Genomic DNA, 26,718 nt, shown 5'->3' on the forward strand with positions numbered 1-26,718 from the left:
GAGAGGAATAGGTTTCGCACGTAAAAGTACTAAATAGATATAAAATGTACACCCAAAAGGAAATTAGCTTATAATTAATCTCTCAAAAGCTTGGGTTTCTGAAACTACAATCTAAACAACATCACACGGAACTGCAGATACAAATAACCTGCCGCTCCTGCTGAAGCCAAAATCTTTATCTCATCATGTAAGGTTCGAAAAGCTTACAAGTCGAATGAAAACAACACAAAAACCAGCCCGATAAAAACAAATATGTATGGGCGATATATATGTGATAAAGAATATTTTTGAGGTCAAAGTGAAGGATTGATACATATATTACAACCTAAAAGTTCAGAAAGATTAGTTGCAGTTTGGCTTCTGAGACTCTTGGGTATCGAATGGGACCTCCGATCTGATTTGTGAGGGATAACCCAATGAAGATTTTCAGAGACAGCTTTTGTATTCATTCTTCACACTAACTATATTTGGCAGCAAGTCACTCAGCGGATCAATGAAGGCTTCATTTAATTAGAGGGCTGAGACCATCGCCTTCCCAACCAAGCTTAAGCATCTGATCCACAACTTTCAAACTCAACTGCAACCAAAAAAAGAAATGTAAGTTTAAAAGTTACATTTCTGATAAGTGATATTAATATTAGTGAACAATTGGAGGTCTCTTGTCAAGAGTATATTAATGTGCCAAAATCTGATTGTGTTTCTTTCTATACATCATACATGTGAGAATTACTAACTACTATAATTGATTATTTTCATGGTTTCCGCCATCCAAAACGAGGCCTACGTTCATAACCTCCAAGAAAGGAAGTTGATATATGATTTCATAAAAAAAAAGTGATTTAAAATGGTAGACAAAGCAGTTAGTCCCACATTCCTTGGGAAGACCTACTGGACTTGGGTTATGACATAACATCCTGTCCTAGACACCGGCTAATTCTTTTGGGCGGTTTTGCGCATAGATTAGTCAGGTTGAGAAGCTTGGGGTGGTCTAGAGAAGGTTGTGTCGAGGACAAGTCACGCATTATCTAGAACTAGTCTATTGGGCTTACGTGGTTATTAATTTAAGGACAATATGACTAGTTCTCGAACGTGTAACAGATCAAAAGGAAACAAACTATTTCAACTTACAGCTGGATCCGTGAATACTATTAATTGTCTATCCGCTGTTGAGACCAAAAGATTTGTGTTATCCTTGTTCAGAGCCAGAGCTGTAATATCCTGTCCTTGTGCCAGTTTTAATGTATGAAATACCTGCATCAGGAAGGATAGCACATTTCTTGTAAAGAGAGGATCCATAATAAAGGAAAAACGAATACAGAATAAATCAGATAGAGATTTCACATTTTATTTTATACCTTTAGAGTATACAGACTTAGGAAACAAATTGAAGGCGGCTGAGCAACCAATTTGTTGTTCTTGCCATTTATTCCCGCTGCCAGATCTTCGTTTTGGAACTCAGTACTGCAATCAGAGAATGATGTTTCATTCTCAGGACATGAACTTATACCGATTAGAGCATTCTCTCCATCAAAAGATACTTCCATGCAACTGATTGTGGAGTTAGTAGAGAGGTTTGCGGTGGCAATTGGAATCCCATTTAACGTGAAAGTGCAGAGCTTTTGCTGCGATTTATTCCAAGTTATTATGACTCCAGCAGATGAGAGAGAAACTAAGTTTGCTTCTACCCCTGCTAGCCGCCGGATCAATCGACCCCTCCGTATAGAATGAAGTAGAACATCTGATGAATATGAGGATGATACTACAATGCCTAGATCTGAACTAACACAGCAGCAAGTTACTTCCCTGAGATGGCCTCTCATAACCTGTAAGGGGCCTTCTATACGACGCTTTCTGGTATTATCAGCGATCAGGCTTGCCAAGTTACTACTGCTTGAAGATGTTGGGGTGCCAGAGCCTGTGGAAGATTCTGAAATGGTGCTTGAATTTGATGTTGATGATCGATGTATTCTCCACAGTATTAATGTTGTATCTTGAGATCCAGATACGAGGTAGTTGCTATCAGGCGAAAGAGCAAGGCAACTAACTGGAGCACAATGACCTTGTGCTCTTTCTATGGTTTTTGCTCCATCAGACGATATCAACTTAACACTATTATCTGCATGCCCACCTACAAGAAAATGATAGGACGATACTACAATTCAATGACCCATTCACTATCTCAACATGTTTGAAAATTAGATCACATGCACTATACACGAGCAACAATGTAAGACGGAAAGCATACCAGTTATGATTTCCTTGTCACATGTGACAGCAACCACAGATGTACTTCTGATTCCAGATGCTGCAAAAGCTAGTGCCTGGGGAAATTGCCATTCTTCTAAACCAGATCCAGCTGGTCCTCTAAACATTCGTGCAAAGGCTCCACCACCAGAGCTTGATGCCGCTTTACCATGCTCGAACAAGAATGGTGCTCCTTGGCCATCAGGTGTGTTGGGCTGCCACTTGTGCTGGGCAATATGAGCAGCTGGAGCATTTACATCCACAACTATGACAGAGTCTGTCGATGCATGTATAGCAGCAGCAGGTAAATTACAACGTTCGGGATTCGGAATCACATATGGTTTGATTGCAGTAGGGTTCCGAAAGATTGTCTGAAAACAAGCACAAATAGAAACACAAATATGTATAAGATTCACCAATTAAACATGATGTTGCTCGATGCTTTTGAGTAAAAATCAAATTCGGTCGACACTCAACAGGTAACTACTTGAATTTGATTTTTCGAATGTTGAATAAATGGATCTTTATGTATCAAAACACAATAGGTGAACAAACAAAGATCAAAGACCCGCTCCACAAACTTACTGGTAAAGAATATGAAGTTATGAACTTAAACTATAGATGAAAATAAGGCCGATACACTTCCTAGAAATACAAAACGATATTAATGAGGCTCTCTTATTCCAATAAATCACAGGAGTAATGGAGTTATGGAGTACAAAGAAAAATGATCGAACCAAATGCAGCAAAGGATGGCAAATAGATATTATAATGTGCTGTACAAAATTAAGGATGAACTCTTTTAGTTGGCACCAAGCAAGCATATATAAAGCCTAAACTAATAACAAATAAGCCACACACTGCAAGTTTTCTCAGTGTACTTCAGTTCTATATGTTAAAAGATTATTCATGTGCTTATTTCCTTATGAATTGGTTGCTCCAGAGTGAGTAACTAATTGTTCCTTGGAGCAATTGTGACATAGCATGTATCGGAACAAAATGCAATATATAACTTCCACTTTTTTGGAACTTCGAAACAATATATAACTTCCATAATTTGATATATATACCTATATGCATATAAACCTAAATGTACCTGCAAGTGAAGAACATCTGCCAATGGCTTCCTCTTTAAGTGAGGAACAGTCAGAAGCTGCGATGGGGTTTGTCCAAAGTAAGCTATCTGGTCTTGTGTAGCACGTTGATGTACCTTTTGTGTACATGGAAAGTAAAGGTAAGTGACTGAACCCAAACAAAAGAAATTTTCTTAGATAAGGGCAAGTAAACTTACAGGGTCTGAAATTTTATCAATATCAACTGTTCCTTCATATGTTATGTAAAAGAAGACGTTGTCAGCAGATATAGCTTCTCTCCCTCGCTGCTTGTACCTGAAAGTCCCAACCATTTCATCTAAGTCAATGACTTATCAGGGAAACAAACCAGTAGTCAATGGGAGGATTCAAAGTACACCGAAGGAGTACATTATCATTAATTCGTTATTATTTTTTATTAGTGAAGTATATCTTTCCAGCTTGATTATAATCACGTAACATTAACATCGATAACTTCAGAAAAGTGCCTTACTCAAAGTAAATTTCAAACAATGGTTACATTACACATACCCAAATATCAGGTCAACCCATTCATGAATATGAGCAGAAACATGCTCACTCTCGAGAGCCATCTTATGCTTATGAATGAAATCAACAGGACTCTCAGCCCAAGGGGGGAGTCTGACAGAATCTGCAGTGGACAAATCATGCATTTCAATTTCAAATGCAAGTGTTTCAAAGTAATGCTGTACTTGAGCCAATTTGAATTCGTAAATGCATACCAAGTTGCCCTCCTAGTTGGGTTGTTCCAAAATCAATCGAATTGAGATTCGTCAGAGCCTCTGGAAGATAAAACAGCTCTGGAACCTATTAAAAGAAAAATAAGTCACAATTATGAAATCGAATAGTTTAAATGCAGACAGGAAGCTGGACCTATTCAACAGAACAAAATGAAAATTTGAAATATATGACAGACAGCATCATGGCAAAAATGGTTGTCACGGAATAGCAGTTGCCTTAGGACTCTTACCAGCTCTTTCACATCACTCATATCTTCAAGAACACCATTCCAGGTCGCACCTATATCTGCAAACATCCTGTCGGCGTGATCAAATTTACCACCTTGCAGTTGAACTTGAAGTGTGGTGAATGGCTCAACCCTAACAAGGTAGTAAAGCACCTGAAAGAAGCAATGTGTGCTTAGATGCAGAATATAATTCTAGAATTACATTAGATGCAAACAGTCAGCGATTCGATAGGTAATCGAGGTGCACTCCAGATAGGAACACTAGAAATTAAAGCCTCGACATTAGCCTTTTAAGATCCCTTGCAGCTAATGCCACAACAGACATAATGATATAGTGAGCCTCACTGCACAACTTAATGTGCGTCATGCCTTGCCCCAGTTTTTGCCTCATTAACAATCCCAAATGACCAACATGTCCCTGTTAGATTGTATCTCTGAGGCTTCAAAGTTCAAACCCTCTTAGATTTTGAGGAATTGCAAATTTAAGCTCTCTAGCTGTATCAATTATTTTCCTTCAAAAGATACCCTCCACAAATGTAAGAATCAACTAAAAAACTTACCGTTCCGGCACTTGAGTAATGTGAACCATAATGAAACTTGGGGATGACTGGATCGTCAAAGCTTGAGTATCTTTCCTGGAACTTTTTCAGACGATCAGGATTTAATGCTCCAATAGGCTGCAAAAATATATAAAACATGTAAGGAGATCGCTGCCAAATGGTGTAACGCTGTAACACTGTGATTTAAAGATGAACTGGTTCACCTTTGAGAGATCTCGGTAGGATGAAGGATTACCAAGTTCCAAAGTTTCGGAACTATAATCTGCAAGAATCCAAGGAAAGACGGGATACTGCCAAAAAAATAACACGGTAAAGAAGGATACAAATGTGATAATTTAGTGATAAGAGTTCTTATTGAAATCTTATACGAACATGAAAGAATAGATCATGTAATATAAGATTGCTCCTAAATTATAATGCGAAGAATGTAAGCAACAATCCAGTAAACCTACCTGCGTGATATCATTGTAACTACGACCAGCTAGAGTGTTGAGCTGCATAAGGTATTCAAAGTTGCTAATCTGCACAAACATAGAATGTAACAGCTGTTAAGTTTATGTATTCCGTATCTAAAGGCGCGAAGATCAGTCAAATGCTGATCAACGTGAAAATCAGTCTATCTAAAATTCATATCTTTTAGTTCCATACCTCCCACCTAGACCACCGCTCCATCAGCTGAGTTCTTTTAAGAAGTTGGTCAGGCCTCTATTAAAACAAAGTATTCAAGTTTGTAAGAATTTGATAACGATATACTAATATCTAATTAAGCCAATAATGTCTTAGAATTTTAAATGAAAAAACCTGCGTTGCCAGGTAAATATTGTTCAAATGAGGAGGCCGTGCTTGAACAATAGCTTTATACGCATTTTTTCGCCCTTCAATACTCTATAAGAAGTCCAAAAGGAACATCCCCATATCAGTGAGTTAAAATAACACACTACAAAGAGGTTCTTGGAAGAATGAAAATGCATATTATAGTCTCGCGGAGATTATACCCCAAAATCAAAAAAGAAGTTTGACCGATCAACCATGAACACCTCCAGAGCACTTCTTCTTAAAAGATACCTGTGATGTAAACACAACACTCATTTAGTGACGTCCAAAGACTGATTCGAACATGAAACTAGAAAGATAGTGAAGGCAGTAACATCAACTCTGCAACATTTGATGAATCGAAAACTAGAATACAATATCACTCACCTCCTGCTGTACATTTGATGAAGGGAAGACATTAACCAGGTCCGATCTTTTTCTTGCTCTCTTTGTTCAGAACTTGTCTCCAACTCCCCAACAGAATTTTCATCAACGTGATCATCAACTATAAAATTGATCCTTTTTGACGTTATCTGACAGAAGAAACAACTCACAAGCTAAGAAGCAGCTATCATGGACTCTTGGTGATGGAGGTAAAAGAACACGACCATTAAGAGATAGAGCAAACGATATGCAATACTAGCTTCAAATATCAAGTGGAAATTATGCTACTCAACATATTCATTTGCACGTATTGCTAAGTAGACAATGAAGAATCTGAAAATCTTAAAGCACAAGAAGATCTCAGATTGGATGTTCAAAGGATATTCTAGATTGGTGGTACTGAACTTACTTGAAAAGTGCCTCGTGTAACTCTTAATGGTCGCACCATCGATGAAGACAGTTCAAGTATAATTCTTTCATCAGATTCACTGGGAACATATCCAGGGGCAACTGCTGATGGAGTTTCAACTAAATCTCCTTGACTCGCCACCAGAGCATCCATGGGATCAAGTGACACCTGCCCAGGTTGCTCAGCAGTCGCTGAGAGCCGCTGCTCATTGTCTCCATTCTGTCCCAGATTGTTCTTCTTGTCCTCCAAGGTATCAATTTCTGTATGTTCATCATCTTCTTTTTCTTCCTCCATTGTAATTGCTTCAGCCGCCAGCATAGAAGCAGTAGTAGAAGAAAGCATATTCTCCTGATCGTGTTTATTCTCTAGACGATCTTCGTAATTAGCAGCTGCACCCAAATGATCAGTCCCTTTGTAGTCCTGTCTCAAATATCTTCTCATCCTTGATGAACTCTCCATTAAGTCCAACTTCCAGAAAGTCTGTATAATAGCAGTTTGAAATAAATTATCTCTTTGTACACGAGAAACAATGCAAGCAAGAACACACCAGATAGGAAATCAAACAAAACGTGAATAGTAAACGCACTGTGTTGTGATAAATTGAGTAATTTGGCTACATACACGTTGAGGATTACATAGTGTATCTCCAAATGGGCCAAAAAGACCTCCCATCTCAATTAAGCAATGAATGAGTCTGCGCCATGCACGAGCACCAGTACATAAATGATGCCTATGTATTACATCAACCTGTGTACGTCTGTCAATCTGCAAAGGAGTTACATGTTTGTGTCAACCCAGAGAGGATTAAAAGTGACAGTAGTATGAGAACCAGCACAATTATCGTACCTCTGACCGTTGCACGTTTCTTGCTAAAGCAAAGCTTGCGACTAATACGGCAATAAACTTATAAGAGAGGGCATTAAAATCTTTTACTGAGACTGATCTCGAACCGACTGGATGCAAGCATTCTATCCAGGCAGTTCCCATGGCTTCGGAGAGAGTCCATCTCTTTACACGCTCCAAATCACTTGTACTCCTCCGTTGTGCCGATGTTGCCATAGCTACAGCACTGAGACCCCTTCCAGAACCAATTTTAGCATTGCGTTCGAGATCACGTGCAGCAGCCAAGGCAGCAGCCTTTGCAGCAGCCTTGTCCTTGGGAAAAGAGGGTGATTTGTTAGGAGTCTCCAGAGGCATTTGAAAGCTTGAAAAGGTGTGAAGCCTAGTATGTTTTCGCTCGAACATAGATGAATCACGCCTCAGCTGTGTGGTTTTTGAAGGTGTTATAGTTTCACCGCCAGCAGCACCAGCTGCAATCATGGCCAGCGCCATTGCAGCAGGTGGAGAAGCAAAAGCAGAAGCCCACCCCGGAGATATCATTGAAAGAGCAGCCTGAAACATGTAACAGTAGAATGAAGAAAATGCAACAAAGAGAACTTCCTGGAATATAATTACAGCCTGCACCATTATTTGTCTATTGCCGTTTAAATATAAATGCACCAAGAAATGAAGAAATCAGTATGGCATAAATTATAAAGGTAAAGCAACAAGTTCAACAACTAAACATGAAACAAGTGTATATATGTTGCAGGTATCTGTTAACAAAAATTCTCGATGCAGACTTTTCTCTTTGAAGTTCGAACCCAGTGGAAGAAAAGAGTAAAAGTCAACACATTTAATAGTAAAGGAGTAGCAGCATGCAAAAGACAGTACAGCAGATTAACAGATTAAAGGTAATATATCAAATACAGCCAAAAGTTTTATTTGCAAAGAAAGCATGAGGATAAGAAAGTCTCAGTTCAATCACCTCCAGAGGAAGTGCATCCGCTGCCAAAGCGCGATCATCAGCGACGAGAGGATTGAGACCATCTGGTGAAGTAAACTCATGAATACCTACCAGAAGTGGACGCCACCTCCTAAGGATAGCAACAAATGGTGGTAAAATTGCCTCCAGATACTGCTTACGAAGAGGCTTTCTATCCTTGCTAAACGCATGCCAGGCCTGCAAGCATAACCAAAATAGTACATATGATTCCAGGGATCGGAATATGATCATGAAGGAAGTATGAAACAAGAATAATCTATAATCAAAATATTTTTCTTTTTCTCTGGTTTTTTTAACAAGATTACAAGTGGCATCAAAACAAGTTGCATCCATCATTGGTCAAACAGAAAAAGGAAAATGGAGTCAAGCAGAGAAGCCAAACGTGGACTGGCAAGAATCCAGTAAGGTTAGGAACAAATCTGTTAAAAGAACAAAACTTTAGTGATTGGAGTTAAACATACCTCAGAATAAAGAATGCAAGCTGCAACTAACACCCTTTGTCTCTTGGATTCCGAAATTGGCATGTTAAGAACTGGAGCAAGCACACTGCATGTTATAGATCATAAATAAGTTCCATAAGTGTAGGAAGGAAGTTCCACGGAATTGATGGTTCACAATTTCACACACTAGCTGATATATGTAAACCATGTAAGCACAACATGGTAAGATAATAACAAAGTCATTGGAAGATAAAACTCACTATTAACATAATTACTAAGTCATGGACATTGACTACTTAGACAAGCATGTACATCATGGATTAAAAAGATTCCTCCATGAAACATCTGCTGTTTCACATTTATGATTTTGCAAAATGTACATCATGGTGACATTGATTGAAGGCCTTGACAAAGATTCATTTGATTTCGAAGTTCAAGTAGGTCTCAATTCTTACCTCCAAAGTAATGCTGACCGTGGTTGTCTTGTTAACAACCGCATATTGCTATCTGATGGCATTGCATTGCCTGTATTTCGATGTAGCCCTTCTGATATGTCCTCCTTCATACTAACATTCATAAATATACCATCCTCGCCACTATCTTCTTCTCTCATTGAAACAAGAACCATACGGAGCATGCATAGGAATGGTTGATCACTGTCCAATAATTGATAGAGTGCAGTTATTCCTCCCATTCCAGTACCAGAACCTCCTCCAAGTCCAAGCCCACCACCCAGTGCACTCTCATCTAACAACAATGCTTGGAGCATGACAACTGATTTCTTGACTAAAGGAAGCTCAATCCAGTTTCCATCTGCATCCTTTTCCAGGGCAGACTTCCAAGCTTCCAACCCACTTCCGCCACCACCAAAGTCAGATTCTTTTGAGGAAAGACCTACTCCATACCACATACGGCTCCTATATTTCCAACCCTTCGCTAAATCTGAAGCACAGCTCCCATATGATACAAAAGCACATCTAACAGATTCGTAAGGTTCTGCTGCTGCAGCAGCTGTAAGGCGTTCCATTACAGCTGCAGAGATTTGTCCATTTGCATCAGCCATAGAAGCAAGAACCTGGTTAGGCAAAACATTATACTGTATAAATAAGAACAATTCATGATAGTTATAGAAATGGTCTGTCAGATCTAGTAGAAAGTTAAAGTTGTGACTAGGCTAGAACGTCACGAGTCAAAAGATCAGGAGATTAATAAAATATCAGAAAACTCCAATGCTTAATGAGTGACAGTGCACTTACATCAATAGAAAGACCTCCGGAATCACAGGAGAACGATCTGCGTGAGCCCACAGGTTCTGAAGATTCTACAGCATTTCTACCTATTGAATTTGATCGGTTGTCTATGCTGGTGGGAGCAAATGAAATGGGCGATGGAGACCCATCTACCAAGTTTGCATTACTAAATAATTGGCTTTGTAAACGTAAATGATCTTCAACAAGCATTAGGATCACAATTGAGTTTTCTGCCAATGCCACGGAAAGCTGAGCAGCAAACTCTGCTTCTGCCTTGGCATTAATTGGTGATAAACCTTCAGCTGCTACACCAGCAGCTGCAGCTGCAATAACTTGAGTCTGGCACAAAAGTAAAAGTATATAATCAGGGCACACAGTTTCTTCCATGAATTACAAAGAATGCCACTTAATCAGAAAGAAGAAAAATCACAGGCACAGTGCATAAAGTTGGAAATATTGGTAATTATATTTAGATTAAAAACGAGAATGTTGCCCAATTACAGAATAAAAAAATAACTAGATCATCTTGGGGTGCTCTTATAAATCTACTAGGAACATTAAAAACCGTACTCACTAAGCATAATGCTTCACGTGATCTAGTCACAAAGAAATAAAAGAGTTCACGGATGTAAAGAGTCCCGATAGTTTGAAACGAGAGATTATTAGTCTATTATAAAGAAAATTAGGTTTGTAACTTTTTTCCAAGATTATGACGAGTAAATATGAGGGAAACATCAAAACAATATGTGATGTTGATTATCTTCTGATAAATATATTATCAACTATTATCAGTTTCTCGTGCCATAGAAACTGTTAGCACATCAAGACCACATATATATCTAAATCGAGTACTACATATGAAGTATCAACTTATCGATCATGAAAATAGATCCTAAAATTTATCCTAGTTGTCTTCGACACCAATGGATTTTACAAATCCTATACATTTCAAATTGACAGCTCGTAAATCGTAATATAAGTTAGGTAATCAATAAAGAAACTATAACCAGAAAAGTTAAAAAAGATTCTGACTCCCAAATCTGGAGAAGGCCCACTTATCAGAATGCAGTATTAAAATGGGTAGCTGAGGATCAAAAGAGACATTATCTATATGGAACTAAACTCACCTGAACCTGCAGTTCTCTTGCAGCAAAATCCAGCAAGCCTCCCAAGAGCCTCCTCTTGAATATAGGTAATGATTCTTCACGCCTTCAAACGTGAATAAAACATGGTTGATAATGAATAACAATATTACTGACCAAAAGAAATAAATATAGCCAAAAGCCCAAAACTAGAAAATATGAGACGCACAAATTAAAACTTGATAACTAATCATCGATAAAAATCGCTAACTTGAGGTGAGGAAAGTCTCGCGCCTCAATTTATATGGCATCGCCCACATATCTATAAATCTCTTAGTTTGACTAATAATTACTTCTTTCCCACAGCATGTGTGAAAAGAATGATCCAGGTAAATCTCTGAACTTTTATCTTCTATGCCTATGCTCCAGCATGAGATTGTTTTGCAGGTTTGACCTCATCCTTGAACATTATTAGCTTACTTACTTTCCATGGATTTCCCTTAGTAAGACAATTTAAAGCGTGACATGGGCTAAGAGGTGCTGAGCTTTTTCTTTTTTCGAAAAGAGGTACTTGGCTTATAGTCGCGGTTTTTTCTTTTCATGTATTGCTCTGTATGTCATTTTTTTCTGTTTATCATGATATAAATAATAATGATGAATGTACTTAGTGGAAATTCATTTTGGGATCAAAGGACTTGCTATTCACAAATTTCTAAATCAAAATAAATGTAAAAAAAGATCGGAAATTTGTCATAAGGTCCAAGACATTATAAAGCAATAATTCGAAATACCTGGTGCGCTGATCTCCAGTACTAGACCCACCAACCATAGATAGCCATTCTGCACAATGAATTGTTGCTTCAACATCCTGTATAAAGGAAGCAGTGAGCATATAATATATTTGAAAAATAACAACAAATAATTACTCCCCAAACTCAAATGCATGAAACCTTGCACAAGAACAATGAACACATAACCTACTTTGCCTGATTACTGGGAAAGGAGAGCCTTGAAACTACGGTACTGTGGTGCGTTCTGCCACAGGTGTTATATGATGTGATCATGTGAAACAAGATCTTCAGGGGTACTTTCCCAAAGTAGTATTTTCATTTACCTTTTTACTTCTTTTCTTTACTTTTACATTTATTTAATGCTTGTTGCTTTATTTGAATAGAATTTTCTTTTTCTTTTTCTGAATTTTTCTAGTGGCTGTTAGGAGGTATTGGAAGATGTCCTAATTTGCTATTTTGGGTCATCTTGTGTCTGTGACTCTAAAAGAGTTAGAGCCCCTTTGATAGAGATATCTATAAAAAGAGGCCATAGTGAAAAATTTAACTGAGATTCATGAACATATATAGTTTGTTCAAGTTTATTTGAAGAGTTACGAGAGTGACTACGAATTCAGAACATTCGAGTAGTGTACTTGTGTTTTATCTTAATTTTGAAGATTGTAAACCTCTATATAAGCTTACACACACGTTTTTATATTATTATATCTTGGGCAATCTACTCTATCAAGCATTGTAGGAAAACATGCCTACACTTAATGCCAAAAGAGAAAATCCAAATAGGATCCGAGAAGACGAAAAAGTCTGAAATACTCTAGATACTGGATGGTAAGTACCAAGCATATCCAAATGCCATTAGTAAGAAAATTGTGTAAATGCAAACAAAAAACCTACCTTCCAACCATCCTTCTGGCGCATCGAATACTCTAACATGATTATCAAGAAATTGTGAATGAGGTCTTCTATGTCTCTGATGCTTGACCCATTTGCAAGTTTCACTGTACCTCTCTGAGGGAATAAGTAATTTAAGTGAGAGGTATTATGATATGAAGTCCAACAGAGATACTGTTTTAGCATAGAATCATAGATATGAGAAAAGCCTGCAATCAGAGGACTAAGTCAAATATACCTCATAGTTAGAAATAAGAACCTCCAATATCCATTCGGGCCATTCATCCATGCCTGTAAGTCTGCCTCGGTTTTCTGGATGAGTGCAAGCCAAGAACAAAAGATCCTGAAATAGTGTAGACAGGAAGAGCTCAGGTATTCGAGGTTATAAGAAAGGTTCTTCACAAAGAAAAACGGGAAATAAAAATTTACTGAAAAAACATCATATTACAAAATTTTGGTTGCTAATACATTCAGCTGGAGCTATAGAGCCGGTGCAAAATGTAGCAGTAGTTCCTAAGTTGATAAGTAGAGAAGGGATGGATTGAATTTGATCAAATACAAAAAATAACTTAATAAGAAAAAGACATTTACCTAAAACTTGAAAATTCAAAGGGACTGAAGCAGCTTACTACTGACTACTATATATCCCAATTTTTTGACAAGGAAACATGCAGCATATAACACGGTCACAAAGTTATACAGACGAAGATCACTGGACATACCTGTATGGCTCGGACTTGGAACGCCTTAGATGCATATGGAAGTGAACGAAGAAGAACCAACAATAACTGAAAATGTTCAAACTGGTGACCGTAGTCGTAAAGGTTTAACCCATCATCTGTTGAAGAAGCATTAATCTGGAAATGTAAAACATGTGGAAATTCTCGTATGTAAGAGAAGGGATACTTAATAGTTAACAGAGCAATAATAAATTAAACGCAAACCAATAGTAGCATTTGTACACATGCTACAGCATATAATCATCTCTCTTATTGAAGCAATGATATATTAGATACTTCGCCAATATTAGCTAGAACTTGTTATCTTTGCAACTATGAATGAATAATTTATCTCTGTATGCTGAGCCAGTTGTGGCTCGTATATTTGTACATTTTCTTACTTGTTAAAACAAAAAGTACTTATAATTTGCCACTAATTTAACAGTTGTACAAGATGTGATCCTACTACATCAAATGTACTGTTTCTTTTTGTTTTTGTTTTTCATGTATTGATTTAGCATGGAGGGCGTTTAACCATAATAAAACCTGACAAGGAGTCCAACTACTACCCCATAGGGAAATATCTAACCAGATAGCTTACAACAACCTTTCAGCAGAAACTCGAAAAAAGGTAGTCTATTACCTCCTGAAAATAGTGAGAAGGTAACATTACTACTTATAATAATTACTAACTGGGCGAGATGAGCAGATGCTAGTATGCTACTACTCATAATGCAGAAACTCTTCCAAGTAGGGTCTCGACGTGAATAATAACAACAAAGAGAAGCATGTTTGCATAAGATCATTAAAGCTGCTGTTTTTATTAGCGCAGTAGGTATTCCCGTTCTGTGCCAACTTCTCGTAGAGAGCGTACCCTAATTATGCATAAATGATAGTCTTTCTACAAACTCTTATATACCAGAAAAAGATCAAGATCTATCCGAAAAACACACACCCCATAGATGAATATCGGAGTGTGAAAGATAATGATGGACTCTGGATAATAATATTGAATTATTTATTGAGAATTTAATCAAGAAATTTCTACCGAACCAGAAAAACTTGAAGTATATGTCTCCATGTCTCGAGGTTCAATGGATTGAGTCAAGAATCCACTGATATATGGTTTGCATAATTCGCGCAGCTCGTGCTCATGTGGCCTATTACTCTCTTTCAGAGAGAGAGAGAGAGAGAGTTTTCGTCTCACTTTGAGAGCGAAAGTCTTTTAAAGCCCTGTAGTTATAGATTACTACAGGGATTGTACAGCTCTGTTTCCAATATTATTCAACCTTTTCAGAAGAGAGAGAGAGAGAGAGAGAGAGAGAGAGAGAGAGAGAGAGAGAGAGAGAGAGAGAGAGAGAGAGAGACGTAGTATTAAACAAAGAGTAAACGAGATAGCCATACCGATGCACCCAGCAGTGCCATGTATACGTTGCTTGTCATAAGCCTCTGTGGAGCAGCTTGCAAAGCTTTTTGCAAAGAAAAAAGTAGCAGAGATACTTTATCATCAAACATTGTACCACCTCCATCGTGCAACCCGTTACCGAGAATGCTCATTGTGTTGCTTGGAGGAGCATGGTTACCAAATTTCAGATGACCTGAAGTCACTAATGCACCTAATAAGCTGATGATTCGGACAACCACACCATCACCATTGTCAATATTATAAACATTATTCCTAGCGCTTTCAGCACTTATTGAAAAACTTATACCACCCAATGTCTTTATAACCTCTGTAACAGATGACATTCTCTCAATACTGGCGCGCGCATCCATTGGAACCATACTGGAGCTGCTAAAACCAAATGACTGCAGTTGAGAACCTTCTTCACGAGAAACAGACTTCTTTTCCTCAGAAGATCCGAGAATTTCTTCTGGAGTTCTTTCTTGAACCCCAGAAGTATCTGTACCAACTCCTTTGACTAACACATTTTCATTCTTTATGCCAGAATATTCTTCAGAGTGATCGCCAGCTTTTGCTTCTCGTTGCAACAAAACAAGAAGTGTTTCAACCCCACCACAAGATATAAATGCCTCTGCAAATGTGTTAGCCCTAGATGTGTTTGGCTGTACCACCAACCTGTAGATTAGGTGCAACACCCTCGCAACCTGAAAAACTCATCAATTAGGAAATGGTTCCATGTGAAATAACCTTAAGAGATATGTGTTAAAAAAAACTAGAGTATCACATTCATAAGAAAGATAGGCAAGGATTTTACGGAGCTTAAGTTATTAGGGGGGTAAGAAAATCATATATATATATATATATATATATAATATATATATATATAATATATATATATAGGCATCTCAATGACAAACCCATGTTAAGAAACTTCCTCTAACAGAAGAAAGTACTTAAAAAAGAAATGTTCCATGAGCAGCAAATCCCCAAACATAGAAGAAAGTCCCAAGATGCTCAGACAATAAGAGAACAAAAAAGATATGTTCAATCTGGCTAATTGGAAGAAATAAAATTAAAACAGAGGAAATTAAAGACCGCATGCTGCACACCAAGAATGTATGGAAAATTACAAATAGCTCAACGGTAGTAAAATTCTAGATTCGAAACATAAATCATGAGTGCTAAACAGTGTCATCTGATAGGGTTCAAATACATGTATACAGGGAGAAGATACTTCCGTGAAGTTTGTTTCTGTAGTTTTTAGCTTTTACTACACCACCATGTTCGTGCAATTTTATACAAACACAACGTCATCTCACTAAAGTTCTTGAAAAAACAAACAACAATCATAAACGCATGAATAACAAAGCTAGCAGAAATTTATACTGTTATGGAAACCCACGAATGGAAAGTTAATCAAATATCCCACCTGATTAGGTTGCGGACAGTCAACAACAAACCCCATCAAACGACGGACGTCATCAACTGCCATTGAAGGAGCTGCTGCTCCCACAAGAAGTTCGATAACCACCAAGAGCTCCTCAACCAAAGCATTTACTTCTCCAACTGGACGTGGTGCTTCACATAGTGAAAAAGTATCCACGGAATCCTTTTCTCGAATAACCCAATAACATTTTCTGCAGCTATCCAGGAGCATCTGCATAGCATTAGCATCTCGCATAGCTAATGACTCAGTGAAAACCATGTCTGCAAGTGAAGACAGAAGTTTCTTTTGTATCCCGTAGTTGCATAAACTCCACATTTTCAGATCCAACAACAAAGTATTAAAAAGCTGCACTTTGAGTGCATGATTGTGTTTCTGGGACTGACATAAACAGACAATTGATGCAACAAGTTCCTCGTCTCCCACTCCATTTTGCTTTCCAAGATCCAGGGTGGAGAGAGTTTGAAGCAGGTAATTCAAAATTTGGGACAAAACTTCGGGGCCCCTAGTACGGCGTAGTTCTTCGTTATTACCAGGATGTTGGACAGCAAGAGAAATGATTCTGAATATAGAGGCAGAAAGAGAAGTTGTGGCTAAAGATAAACTATTAGTCCCCTGTAATGGTTCCAGGCTATCTTGATGTACATTGCTTACAACCAGTGGTAACAAAGACATAGGTCCTCCATGGGCCAAGGCCCACAAAGACTCAGTTGGCCTCATCCGTGTAGCGACATGAACTTGCCCAAGGACCTCTGCAGGTCTGCGGTGAGTTCCTGATACAAACATCTTAAGGAAATTACTGAGAAAGAAAAAATAATATCTACTTAAAAGCTCCATTAACTAAAGATATCATGTTACGTTTTTTTGTAGAATCGTTAGATGATTTTAAATTAGACTCATTTGACAAATACGGCAATACCCATGATGTAAGAAAGATGTGCCTACGTATCCGGATTCAAGGGTTTGTTGAGCCTTATGTGACATGGACACGGCAAGGGTGTGGTTACTTGAATTAGTACGAGGCATTGAAGCCGGAAGGTACGGAGAAAAGGCAAAACTACGGTGCAGATATGTCTGCAGTAAACTTTACCTTTGCAGTTAGTAGCTGCTCAAAACTTTTTTATTTTGGGTCAAGAATTTGTTACTTTAGACACAAAAGGCGTTACCTGGAGTGGTATGTGTGATCTTAATATGTCTTTATACAAGTATGCATAAGACGTAAATCTCACTACCCACTAAAGTAACTAGAGTATCCGACAAGAGTACCCAAGTACCTGCCATAGAGCTCAAGATTTCCCACCCGGACAGAACTATCGAGGAAATAAATGTGCCCTTAGCGAGGATTAAGAGGGTGCTCGGAATCCAATGTTTCAACACACTAATAACTCATACATTTAAGGGGAATCTACTATGAGTGCGATTTTCACAATAATGCCTTCAGTGAGAGATTATCCCAATAATGTGAAAGAATATGTCAGGCTATCAGGTATTTTAACAAAACTAACGTGACATGTCACTCTGTTCCATGGATAAACTGGCAAATCTATCTTACAGAAATAAATACATAACAAAACAACTTAATCAGAAGAAACCATCAAGAGAAACATATGCACAATATAGCTCTTGCTAAGATCATCAGAATGCATGCTGAAGAATACTATAATAGTAAATCAGACACTGGGAATTAGATTAGCTGGTGAACATCTCCATGATTCCTTAGCAATATATTGCCGTAGTAGCTCGCAGAAAAGCAATTAATAGAATATTAGCCTCCATTAATAAGACCAGGAGTATTCAAACTAACCTGCAGCACCAGAAGGTGAAGCATCTGGACAGAAACGCCCACTTAGTAACTTCGGATGATAGAGAAGGTGTAAGCTTCCTCCAATTTCTGCATCCAGCAAAGAACTTTCTTCTGCCAAACTCCGCACGTGACCATTTGTTGCTAGCCATGGTAATCCAGCTCCATTACCAAAAGAAGGAAGAATATCTCCTCCCCTAGAAGCCAAACGGGACATCCTCTCTGGGCCAATAGACTCCTTAAAGATGTAAACAGGCCCCATCTCAGCAAATAGAGGGCATTGACGTCTACGCCGTTGTAAACCAGCCATTGTCGGAGGAGGATTTGTTCCAACACAGCAAAACGCAAGAGGCTTGGAGATCCGTGGGAACTCAATTGGGCGGCTTTCATACAAAGTACCATCAATATACAATCTCAGTTCGCTATCGGCTTTCCCAATCAAGCCGTGCTTGCACGTATGTTCAAGACCAATAAAATACCAGTGTTGTGGTTTAAATGCGTGAGTGAAATGCAAGGAAGCCTTCTTTCCTTTCCCACTACCACTTTCAACTACTAAAAATTGTGCATGGAAGTAGGCCTCTATACCCTGATTATCCGCAGATAAGAAACTGAACAACCTTGGCATGTGGGCTGTACCTTCACCGGCAAGCGCACTTGCAGCAGCTGCAGCTGACATGGCAGATGATTTACCGGACCTGGCAGCAGCAGCTGCTGCAATGGCGGCAGCTGCTGTTGCTGTATTTAGAGTGTCAGCAAATGATTCTATGTAGATCCATGCAGCAAATGCATAGCCGTTGGTGAAAGGCCAACGACTCTCGCCTGGACCAAGTAAACCAGAACTTTCACCGTCAAATTCAAATGTGCATGCAGGACCCTTACTTTCCTTTCCACTGATAGCCTTCTCCAGCGCTAACGTCAAAGCTTTTGCCCAGACTGTGGTAAGTGTTTTCTTGATAAGCTGAAGCCATCTGTGTAAATCCATTGCACTGAGGGAATGTGCTGCTAGGTATTGAATGCAGTTACACAAAGGATTACCATCCCATTTCATCATTGCTGTTGAACTTTCTTCTTGTACAAAAAGCTTCTCTGCAGACCCTAAAAGGACACCTAGCAGACCAGCCGTTGAGCACATTGCTCTGTTTCGTGTGCAACCCCTCAATATCACAAACAATCCTTTAACCATTCTCGTCCTGGCTGACATGTGCCCATCATACTCAACTTCCCATGGCAAGGAAGGGATCAATTCACCAGCCACAATGGCAGCCCTAGAATTCAACATAACACTAGGTGGATTATCATCTTCACCCTCATCAAAAGATTCAACACCACCCATCGTTGCAAGAAGAGCATCCACAACCACTATAGCGATAGTCTCGCCTTCCTCTCCCTTCCCGAAAACCTCCTGCCCGGATACAATGCGCTTCAATTTCTCCAAGCTCTCAAATTTGCCCATAATTGCGGAATCTACTAAATGCAAAAGCTCTGGGGACACATTGGGCATAACAGCTTTGGGCTTAGACTTGATGGGTGAACCAACAGGTGGAGAGAAAGTGTCTCCGTAGAAACTCGATTGAGAATCAAAACTAGCAGCAGAATGCGATTGTTTGATGGTCTGACCGAATTGTTTCTCGGACCCAGGGCTCAAAACACCATGGTCTTGCATCTCAATAATCTCCAAATCTCCCACCAGATTGGCAGAAGAATAATTCAAACTCTCTTCGTTTGCAGAGTACTGACTCACATTATCTGAATCAGACGATCGTATTGAATAACTATTGCCCTGAGATTCCAACACTTTCCTCTCTTGATCTTTTAAATTGACCTGTTCAAACTGATCTTCTCCTTCATGTGATCCACCACCCAAATCTTCAATTGACGTGATTGTACTCAACGAACGTACCACTTGAGAAGGCTTCTTAATTTCCGATTCCCTCGGTTCATCACCAGCACCTCCAGAAGTCGATACTTCTTGGATTTCTTCCGCTTCAACTTCCGGCACATTTACTACATCCTCCAGAGACTTATTCTCAGAAACTTCCCCCGGTTCCAGTTGCTCTTCTTCCATTATAATACTCTCTCTTTTTTTTTGACCTAGTAACTCCTCATCTATTACTCCCCAAATCAAACTCTAAATAAAAAAAAAACAAAAGAAATTATTTTCATAACCTAGAAAAATTTGACTAGAACAAATTAATCAAAGAATGCCACGATGCTAAACCAACGACAAAAAAAATTATATTTTTTTAAGATAATCATGTACCTTTTCAACTCAAATTGCTCTCCAAATGTCGATCTACTCCTTCGCTTGACCTGAAAGTAACCAAATCAATTATAAATAATTAAGCTTAAATAACACCCCACTATAACCTATCATCACCAAACATCAGTCAGAGATTTACTGTATATAATTTTGCTTCGATTCAGGTCAATCAAAGTGTTTTATTCCCCAAAAAGACTAAAAATTAGGAGAATCAGATCAATGCAGTAGCTGAAGATCACCACCTCGCACCTTCTCCTTCAATAGCAAATGAACGCGATCCAGATTTCAGAGCTGGAAGGATATCATTAAAAAGTGTTAGAATAGTCCCACATTGATTTTAAAGAAACAATTAAAGTCGAAGAGATTTAACCTTGAATAATGGATCCCTAAGTTTTTCGTTCTTTCAATCTCATTAATGTAGAGAGAGAAAGAGATTTGTTGAATTAAAAAGATTCAAAAGTTTGGGTTGAATAAAAATGGAAAGTATATAAGTTAAAAAAAAAAAATGATCAAAGAAGAAGAAGAACAAGTAGAGAGAGAAAGTGAAGAGATAGAGAGAGAGAGAGGGGGGTGGAATCGAAAGGGGTCGAAATAAGATGCGAATTAGTCGCGCGCGAGGAGAAAGGGGTCGCGCTTATTTTCTATCCGCACAAGTGCGAGGGTTTAGACTTTCACGGAAGGAATGGTGGTGAAAAAATGTTTCGTAATTGTCACTCTAGAATTACTCTTTGCTATGTTCATTCTTGGTGTTTGAAAATGAGTTAACTCTATTTTAGTCCCCTAAAGATGACTAATTCAACAACATAACCCCCCAAACGTTGACCATCCAGAACAGTTCTTTTTCATTAGGGTTATTTCCCTAATGGCCCCCAACTTTGTGACCAGCTTCCCGCCTGACCCCCTACTTTACGAGAAATACTCATATGACCCCCTAGTCGCCGTTACCGTCAGAAAACCGTGAAATCACACATTTCGCTTCCGGAAATGCCCTTCTGTGTTGTCAGGCGTGCCTGACAACCACGCAGCCCGTCAAACCGATGCATTTAATACCCAGATTCACCTTTTGGTCAATTCCAACACAAGATTTAATCCCTCTCTCTCCTCTATTTATTTCTTCATCTTATCTCTCTCCTCTATTTATTTCTTCATCTTATCTCTCTCCTCTATTTATTTCATCTTTCTCGACAACAAGCTTAACTCTCTGTCTCCATCTTCATCACCATTAAAGACTGGTTCATGAGAAGATCAAAAAAAGAAGACATGGGTGGTGGCGATGAACAACAAAGTACAGTTACGGTAAGATACCTTGATTATCTTCACTCTCTCTCCATCTTCATTTTCCCCAAATTTTTCCCCTTAAAACTTCTCTGGTTTTTCGTTTTCTCTCTCTAGATATGTCAAATTTGTGATGAAAAACACATTACAGGTTAGATTGTCCATGGATCTACAGTCCCTGCAAAGCTACAAAATGTATAGGCATTCGATGTGTTTCTGCTGCGACGAACAAGGAAGGTAAAGTTCGAAAATACCTATCTTGTCAGTTTGTTACATGCCCTAGCTTCCAGTGGCTTGATGAGGCGAAGGAGGAAGTAAAAATTAGATCAAGTGTCTCAAAATCTTCACCGGTTTCAAGAAATGGCTCAACTGCTTCAGATTTGCCTAAACCCTGCTTCAACTGTGGTCAGCTTGATCATTGGGATAAGGAATGCCCATGGTCCGATACACCTTGTCGGAGACCACATTGCACAGGTAGGAGGGTAATCCGAACTTCCTTAACGAGTCAAAATTATGGGAGAAAATTCTTTACTTATGGTACTTGCAACAAATTCGATTGGGTTGCGGAATGGATTGAAAAGGTTGAATCACCCAAAGGAAAGTGTAAGATGGTACGTAGTGAGGTTCCTTGTGATGAGTTCTATAAGGATTTTATGAAGAAGAATGTTATGTAACCTATAAGCTTTGTTCTACCTGTTGTTATTTGAATATGAATTTCATTTTATTTTGCCTATCTTTGTTCTACCTGCTGTTATTTGAGTCGACAGATCAGTGTCACATAGTGAGGGGGTCATATGGGAAAATGAGGTCATATGGGAAAAGTGGGTGACATCGGAAAAGGCTCAAATATACAATGTTCAAAACACATCCAACATACCAAGTTCAAAACATCATTCATAAACACCCAGAATACTAAGTTCAAACTAAATCGTAACACTAAGTAAATTGATATGTTCAAAATAAACACATTCATAAACATCCAGAATACTAAGTTCAAAACACATCCAACATCCTGAATACTAAGTAAAACATCATTCATACCATGTCCAAAATATCAAATAAACACCATTCACAAACATCAAAAGACTTTTCAAAAGCTATCACAGGTCGCCCGGGTCTCGGCTCATACTGAAAAAGGTTGGGCGTCGTCCTCCTCGACCCCTTCGCTCGGTGAAGATGGGTTATGCGTCGGACCTCCCAGGAATTACTAACCTTGGCTTAGTGTAAGGTCGCGATTGAGTTTGCTGACTTTGTTGTCCGACTACACTTTGCTGACTGGCTACACCACTTTGTTGTTGACTTTGCTCCTGACTTCCTTGGTGAGTCTGCTCACTGTGCTGAGTTCCTTGCTGAGTATGGTCACTGTGCTGAGTTCCTTGCTGAGTCTGCTCACTTTGTTGATTTCCCTGTCGAGTCTGAGTTCGACCTCTTGAGTTGCCCCCCCTCTTATTCCGTCCACCTCCTCTTCCTTGACCCCATCCAGCGGCTCTACTGCCTCTTCCTCTACCTCTTCCTTGCTGACTCTGAGTTCGACCTCCTCAAGATGATTCTCCTACATTTGCTGCATTTGTTGGTGGGGCACCTCTGCAACTCTTCTTGTTGTGGCCTCTGTTACCACAAGTTGTGCAGATTTAACGGCCATCTTCGTCCCGATCTCTCATTCTTTCTTTCCTTGGTCAGCTTGGAGGTCTTGCAAGTACAAGAGGTCTTACTACATATTGGGGCTGCATAAGGCATATTTTGTGAAAGGGGTTAAATAGGAAAAGAGGCTAAATAGGAAAAGGGGGCTAAATAGGAAAAGGGGGCAAAAAAGGAAAAGGGCCAAAAAGAAAAAATTTACCTCTCCACACACTGATTCATCAGGAATTGGAACAACTCGATGGTTTTACGTCTTCGAGAAGGCTTCAACAGTGAAGAAGGGACTGCAATACCTATATATGAACAGAAGATAACATAGTATAAGTTGCCACTTTGTTCAAAATCTCAACATAAGGAAAGGGGGTCAACAGGGAAAATAAATCTTACTTAGTCAGATCTTCTCGCCTAGGCACTATAACAGCCAGTGCATGTACACATGGCAAACCAGAGATCTGCCATGCACAACAAGTGCAAGTCTTCAAGTTCAGATCTACTTGCCACCTAGCCATATTAGGTATAGAAACGTTCCAAAGATTTAGTCAGATGGTGATACAATGTAGTCCCTAATGCTCTCCTTCCTTTTTGTCAACTCCTTCTCTACTTTTGGTACCAATCCATCCTGTTTCCATCACCTGGCCTTCATCTTTCGGTTATATATAGATGACATAACCATCATCCAGTACATTTCAATCATCTTGCACAAAGATTTGTCTCTGAACTTCAATATTTGACTGTTGAAGCTCTCAGAGAAGTTGTTGGTTATGTACTCACACTTAGCAGCTTCATCAAAATGGGATCGTGCCCATGTACTTGGCTCTTCTCTCATAAGCCACTGTTTGGCGACTAAGTTGGTACTTTCCATTACTGCCACCCATCTATCAAACCCACTCCTGGTATATGACTTGGCTGCATTCCAAGCCAATTCTTCAAGATGCAGACCAGGGTGGACCCTTTTGAAGTTTTTGTACATATGCCTGAAGCAGTATCTATGCCTACCAGGACCAAATACAGAATCTACTGCATCTACTAACCCTTTCTGTCGGTCTGAAATAAGGGTAAGAGGTTGAGGGTGTCTCTGTAGATGACCTCCAACAGTCTCAAGGAACCTAGTCCAGGTTTCCTTACACTCATTTCGACAGATGTATATGGGTATTGGGAAAAGGCCATTACAAGCATCGAGAGTCATGATAGAAAAACATACACCAACATATTTACCCTTCAAAAAGCACCCATCGAGACCCAATACTGGTCTACAACCATTCAAGAACCCATCAATACTAGATTTGAAATAGACACACATACCTGTGAAATTGCCACTGTTGTCATCCCTGGAAACAGTTGCAATGCTAACAGAAGTATCTGTCTTGCTATTTCTGGTGCGAGACGATAGCCTTCTTCAAAATTCCCGTTAACCTTCTCCAACATGATATTCTTAGCATTCCACACAACTTTGTACGTGACATTCACCCCATGATTTGCCCTAACCCATTTCATTATAGTATCGACAGTCATGTCTTGGTTTCTCATAAATTCCTCTACCAGACCCTGTGCTACCCACTCAGAATTGGCCATCGGGTTTTTATCTTCAGCATCCGCGGCACAAGTATGCATAAAATTACATTTCGACCCAACCCTATAAGTATTTCCATCACTCATTAGACCAATGTAAACCCTCCACTCACAACTCGGTTCCTTACATCTATACTTCAACCTCTTCTTCTCCTTACATCTGGCCTCATTAATGGTTGGCCACATCATGCCTGCCACTAGTGGTTGCTCCCCAACTTCTCTTTCGGCCCCTGCCTCCTCTGCCATGTACATATTCTGTGTCCCTTGAACAAAATCTAAATACTCATCAAATCTTGAGTCGTATTCATCATCTTCGTCCTCTGATGAATCCATACTCTGATAACCTTCTTGAGGATCAACATTCTCATCTAAGTTACAACCCTTCTCTTCTTCAGTAGGGTTATCCTCATCCCCTCCTTCAGTTCCTCCTACTATGACCTCTTCTGCCCCCACCATCTGTCTTAGTATCGATCTCCATGTATCAGCATCACTAGACATAAACTGATCCCAATCAAAGTTGGCCCAGTCAGTATCATTTCCTGTTTGGCCCCATACATCATCCTCTTCCATTTGGGTTCTTACGGTTTCTCCCCCAACCTCTACATTTCGTTGATCATTTCCTGTTTGACCCCCTAATTCCTCCTCAACTTGGTTTGATTCTGTTCGAACCCCTAAATCTTCCTCCATTTCATCGTTTCCTGTTTGGCCCCCTAAATCTTCCTCCATTTCACCGTTTCCTGTTTGTCCCCCTAAATCTTCTTCCATTTGATTGTTTCCCGTTTGACCCCCCAAATCTTCTTCCATTTGATTGTTTCCCGTTTGACCTCCCAAATCTTCATCCATCGTATCAACTCCAGTATCTCCACCTATGTCTTCCTCCATTCCATCAATTTCTGTGCCTTCCCCAAAATCTATATCTGGTTGATCAATTTGGGTTTGCTGGTCACCAAAATCTTGTTCGTTCTGGTTAATGTCTGGTTGTCTAACTTCTGAACCTGAATCTGACGAATCCGTCGGTGTCGATGATGAATCTGTTGATGTCGATGATGAAGCATCTCCCGTTCGCCCCCTGAAGATTGTGGACCACTACCAGACCCGCTAGCAAAATCACCTCTTTTCTGTTCAATCTCATCATCAGAATCAATAATGATCAGGTTAGGTCTTCTTTTTACTGCTCCTCTAGTCAACATTATCCTTTTGCCCTTCCTCTGTTCTTTCAGAAACCTCAACCTTTTCGTGGAAAATCTTTCCCTCAACCCATGCCAGCCCTTCGACTTAAACCTCTTCATTTTAGGGGGGTTATGCCATTCACCATGCCATTCAAGGTACAGACATGGTGGTGGTGGTGGGGGGGACCACCATAGTGAACCTGAACATCGATCAGATCTTCTATTGGATAAAGGAGTTCATATTTGTCGTCCATGGAAGAATTTTGGGGAAAATCAGATGAGAAGAAGAAGAATAAAGTATGGTGAATGAAGCAGAGTTTTAGAGAGAGAAGAGTCAAGAGAGAGAAGAGTCAGAGAGAGAATGAACCAGAAGAAGAAGAAAGTTAAATCTGGGTGGGTAGGTGAAGGCGAAGGGGTGTCGTTGTCTTTCCAAGAAACGGCAGGCATGGTGGAAAGGAAATCTGAATGACGTATGGTATTAAATGCATCGATTCAACGGGCTGTGGTTGTCAGGCGCCTGACAACACGGAATGACATTTTCGGAAGTGAAATGTGTGATTTCACGGTTTTGTGACGGTAACAACGACTAGGGGGCCATATGGGTATTTCTCTTACAAAAAAATGTGTTTTAACAAAAAAAAAAAAAAAAAAAGTTATAAAAGTGAATAATTAT

At 39.3% G+C, this 26,718-nt stretch overlaps 1 protein-coding gene across 2 annotated transcripts; it reads right to left on the reverse strand.

The window, feature by feature from the left end:
* Positions 1–47: 47 nt before the first annotated feature.
* Positions 48–21,091, reverse strand: LOC147535176 (WD-40 repeat family protein / beige-like protein). 2 transcript variants are annotated; one of them, XM_086650341.1, is made up of 34 exons: positions 20,765–21,091; positions 20,534–20,685; positions 20,395–20,444; positions 18,138–20,262; positions 16,319–17,106; positions 14,889–15,593; positions 13,488–13,622; positions 13,004–13,108; positions 12,769–12,882; positions 11,878–11,954; positions 11,132–11,213; positions 10,011–10,343; positions 9,210–9,829; positions 8,776–8,860; positions 8,297–8,491; positions 7,336–7,881; positions 7,111–7,254; positions 6,490–6,969; positions 6,084–6,229; positions 5,879–5,948; positions 5,685–5,768; positions 5,532–5,588; positions 5,336–5,404; positions 5,087–5,173; positions 4,884–5,000; positions 4,327–4,476; positions 4,079–4,163; positions 3,867–3,987; positions 3,536–3,632; positions 3,341–3,454; positions 2,246–2,615; positions 1,356–2,128; positions 1,129–1,251; positions 48–577 (listed from the first exon to the last, which is right to left on the reverse strand). In XM_086650341.1, exons 4-34 carry the CDS (start codon positions 20,197–20,199, stop codon positions 503–505), a joined length of 9,009 nt encoding a protein of 3,002 aa, XP_086506467.1. In that variant the 5' UTR covers positions 20,200–20,262; positions 20,395–20,444; positions 20,534–20,685; positions 20,765–21,091; the 3' UTR covers positions 48–502. The 2 variants fall into 2 exon arrangements, with proteins under 2 accessions (XP_086506467.1, XP_086506468.1); XM_086650342.1 differs by lacking the exon at positions 20,765–21,091 and having other exon boundaries at positions 20,395–20,454; positions 20,534–20,610.
* Between the last annotated feature and the right edge of the window lie 5,627 nt (positions 21,092–26,718).

Source organism: Eschscholzia californica, unplaced genomic scaffold (genome assembly GCF_041429995.1).
Source record: "Eschscholzia californica isolate CP2 unplaced genomic scaffold, dmEscCali1.0.p SCAF_6, whole genome shotgun sequence".
Classification (NCBI taxonomy): Eukaryota; Viridiplantae; Streptophyta; class Magnoliopsida; order Ranunculales; family Papaveraceae; genus Eschscholzia; species Eschscholzia californica.

What these genes read in the sequence shown, in the direction of transcription:
- LOC147535176 (XM_086650341.1), bottom strand. Translation starts at nt 20,199, where the DNA reads ATGGAAGAAGAGCAACTGGAACCGGGGGAAGTTTCTGAGAATAAGTCT. An exon ending in TGGCACTGCTGGGTGCATCG is followed by an intron (nt 13,623 to 14,888) that starts GTATGGCTATCT and finishes TTACATTTCCAG; the next exon opens with ATTAATGCTTCTTCAACAGA. An exon ending in CCAACTAGGAGGGCAACTTG is followed by an intron (nt 3,988 to 4,078) that starts GTATGCATTTAC and finishes TGTCCACTGCAG; the next exon opens with ATTCTGTCAGACTCCCCCCT.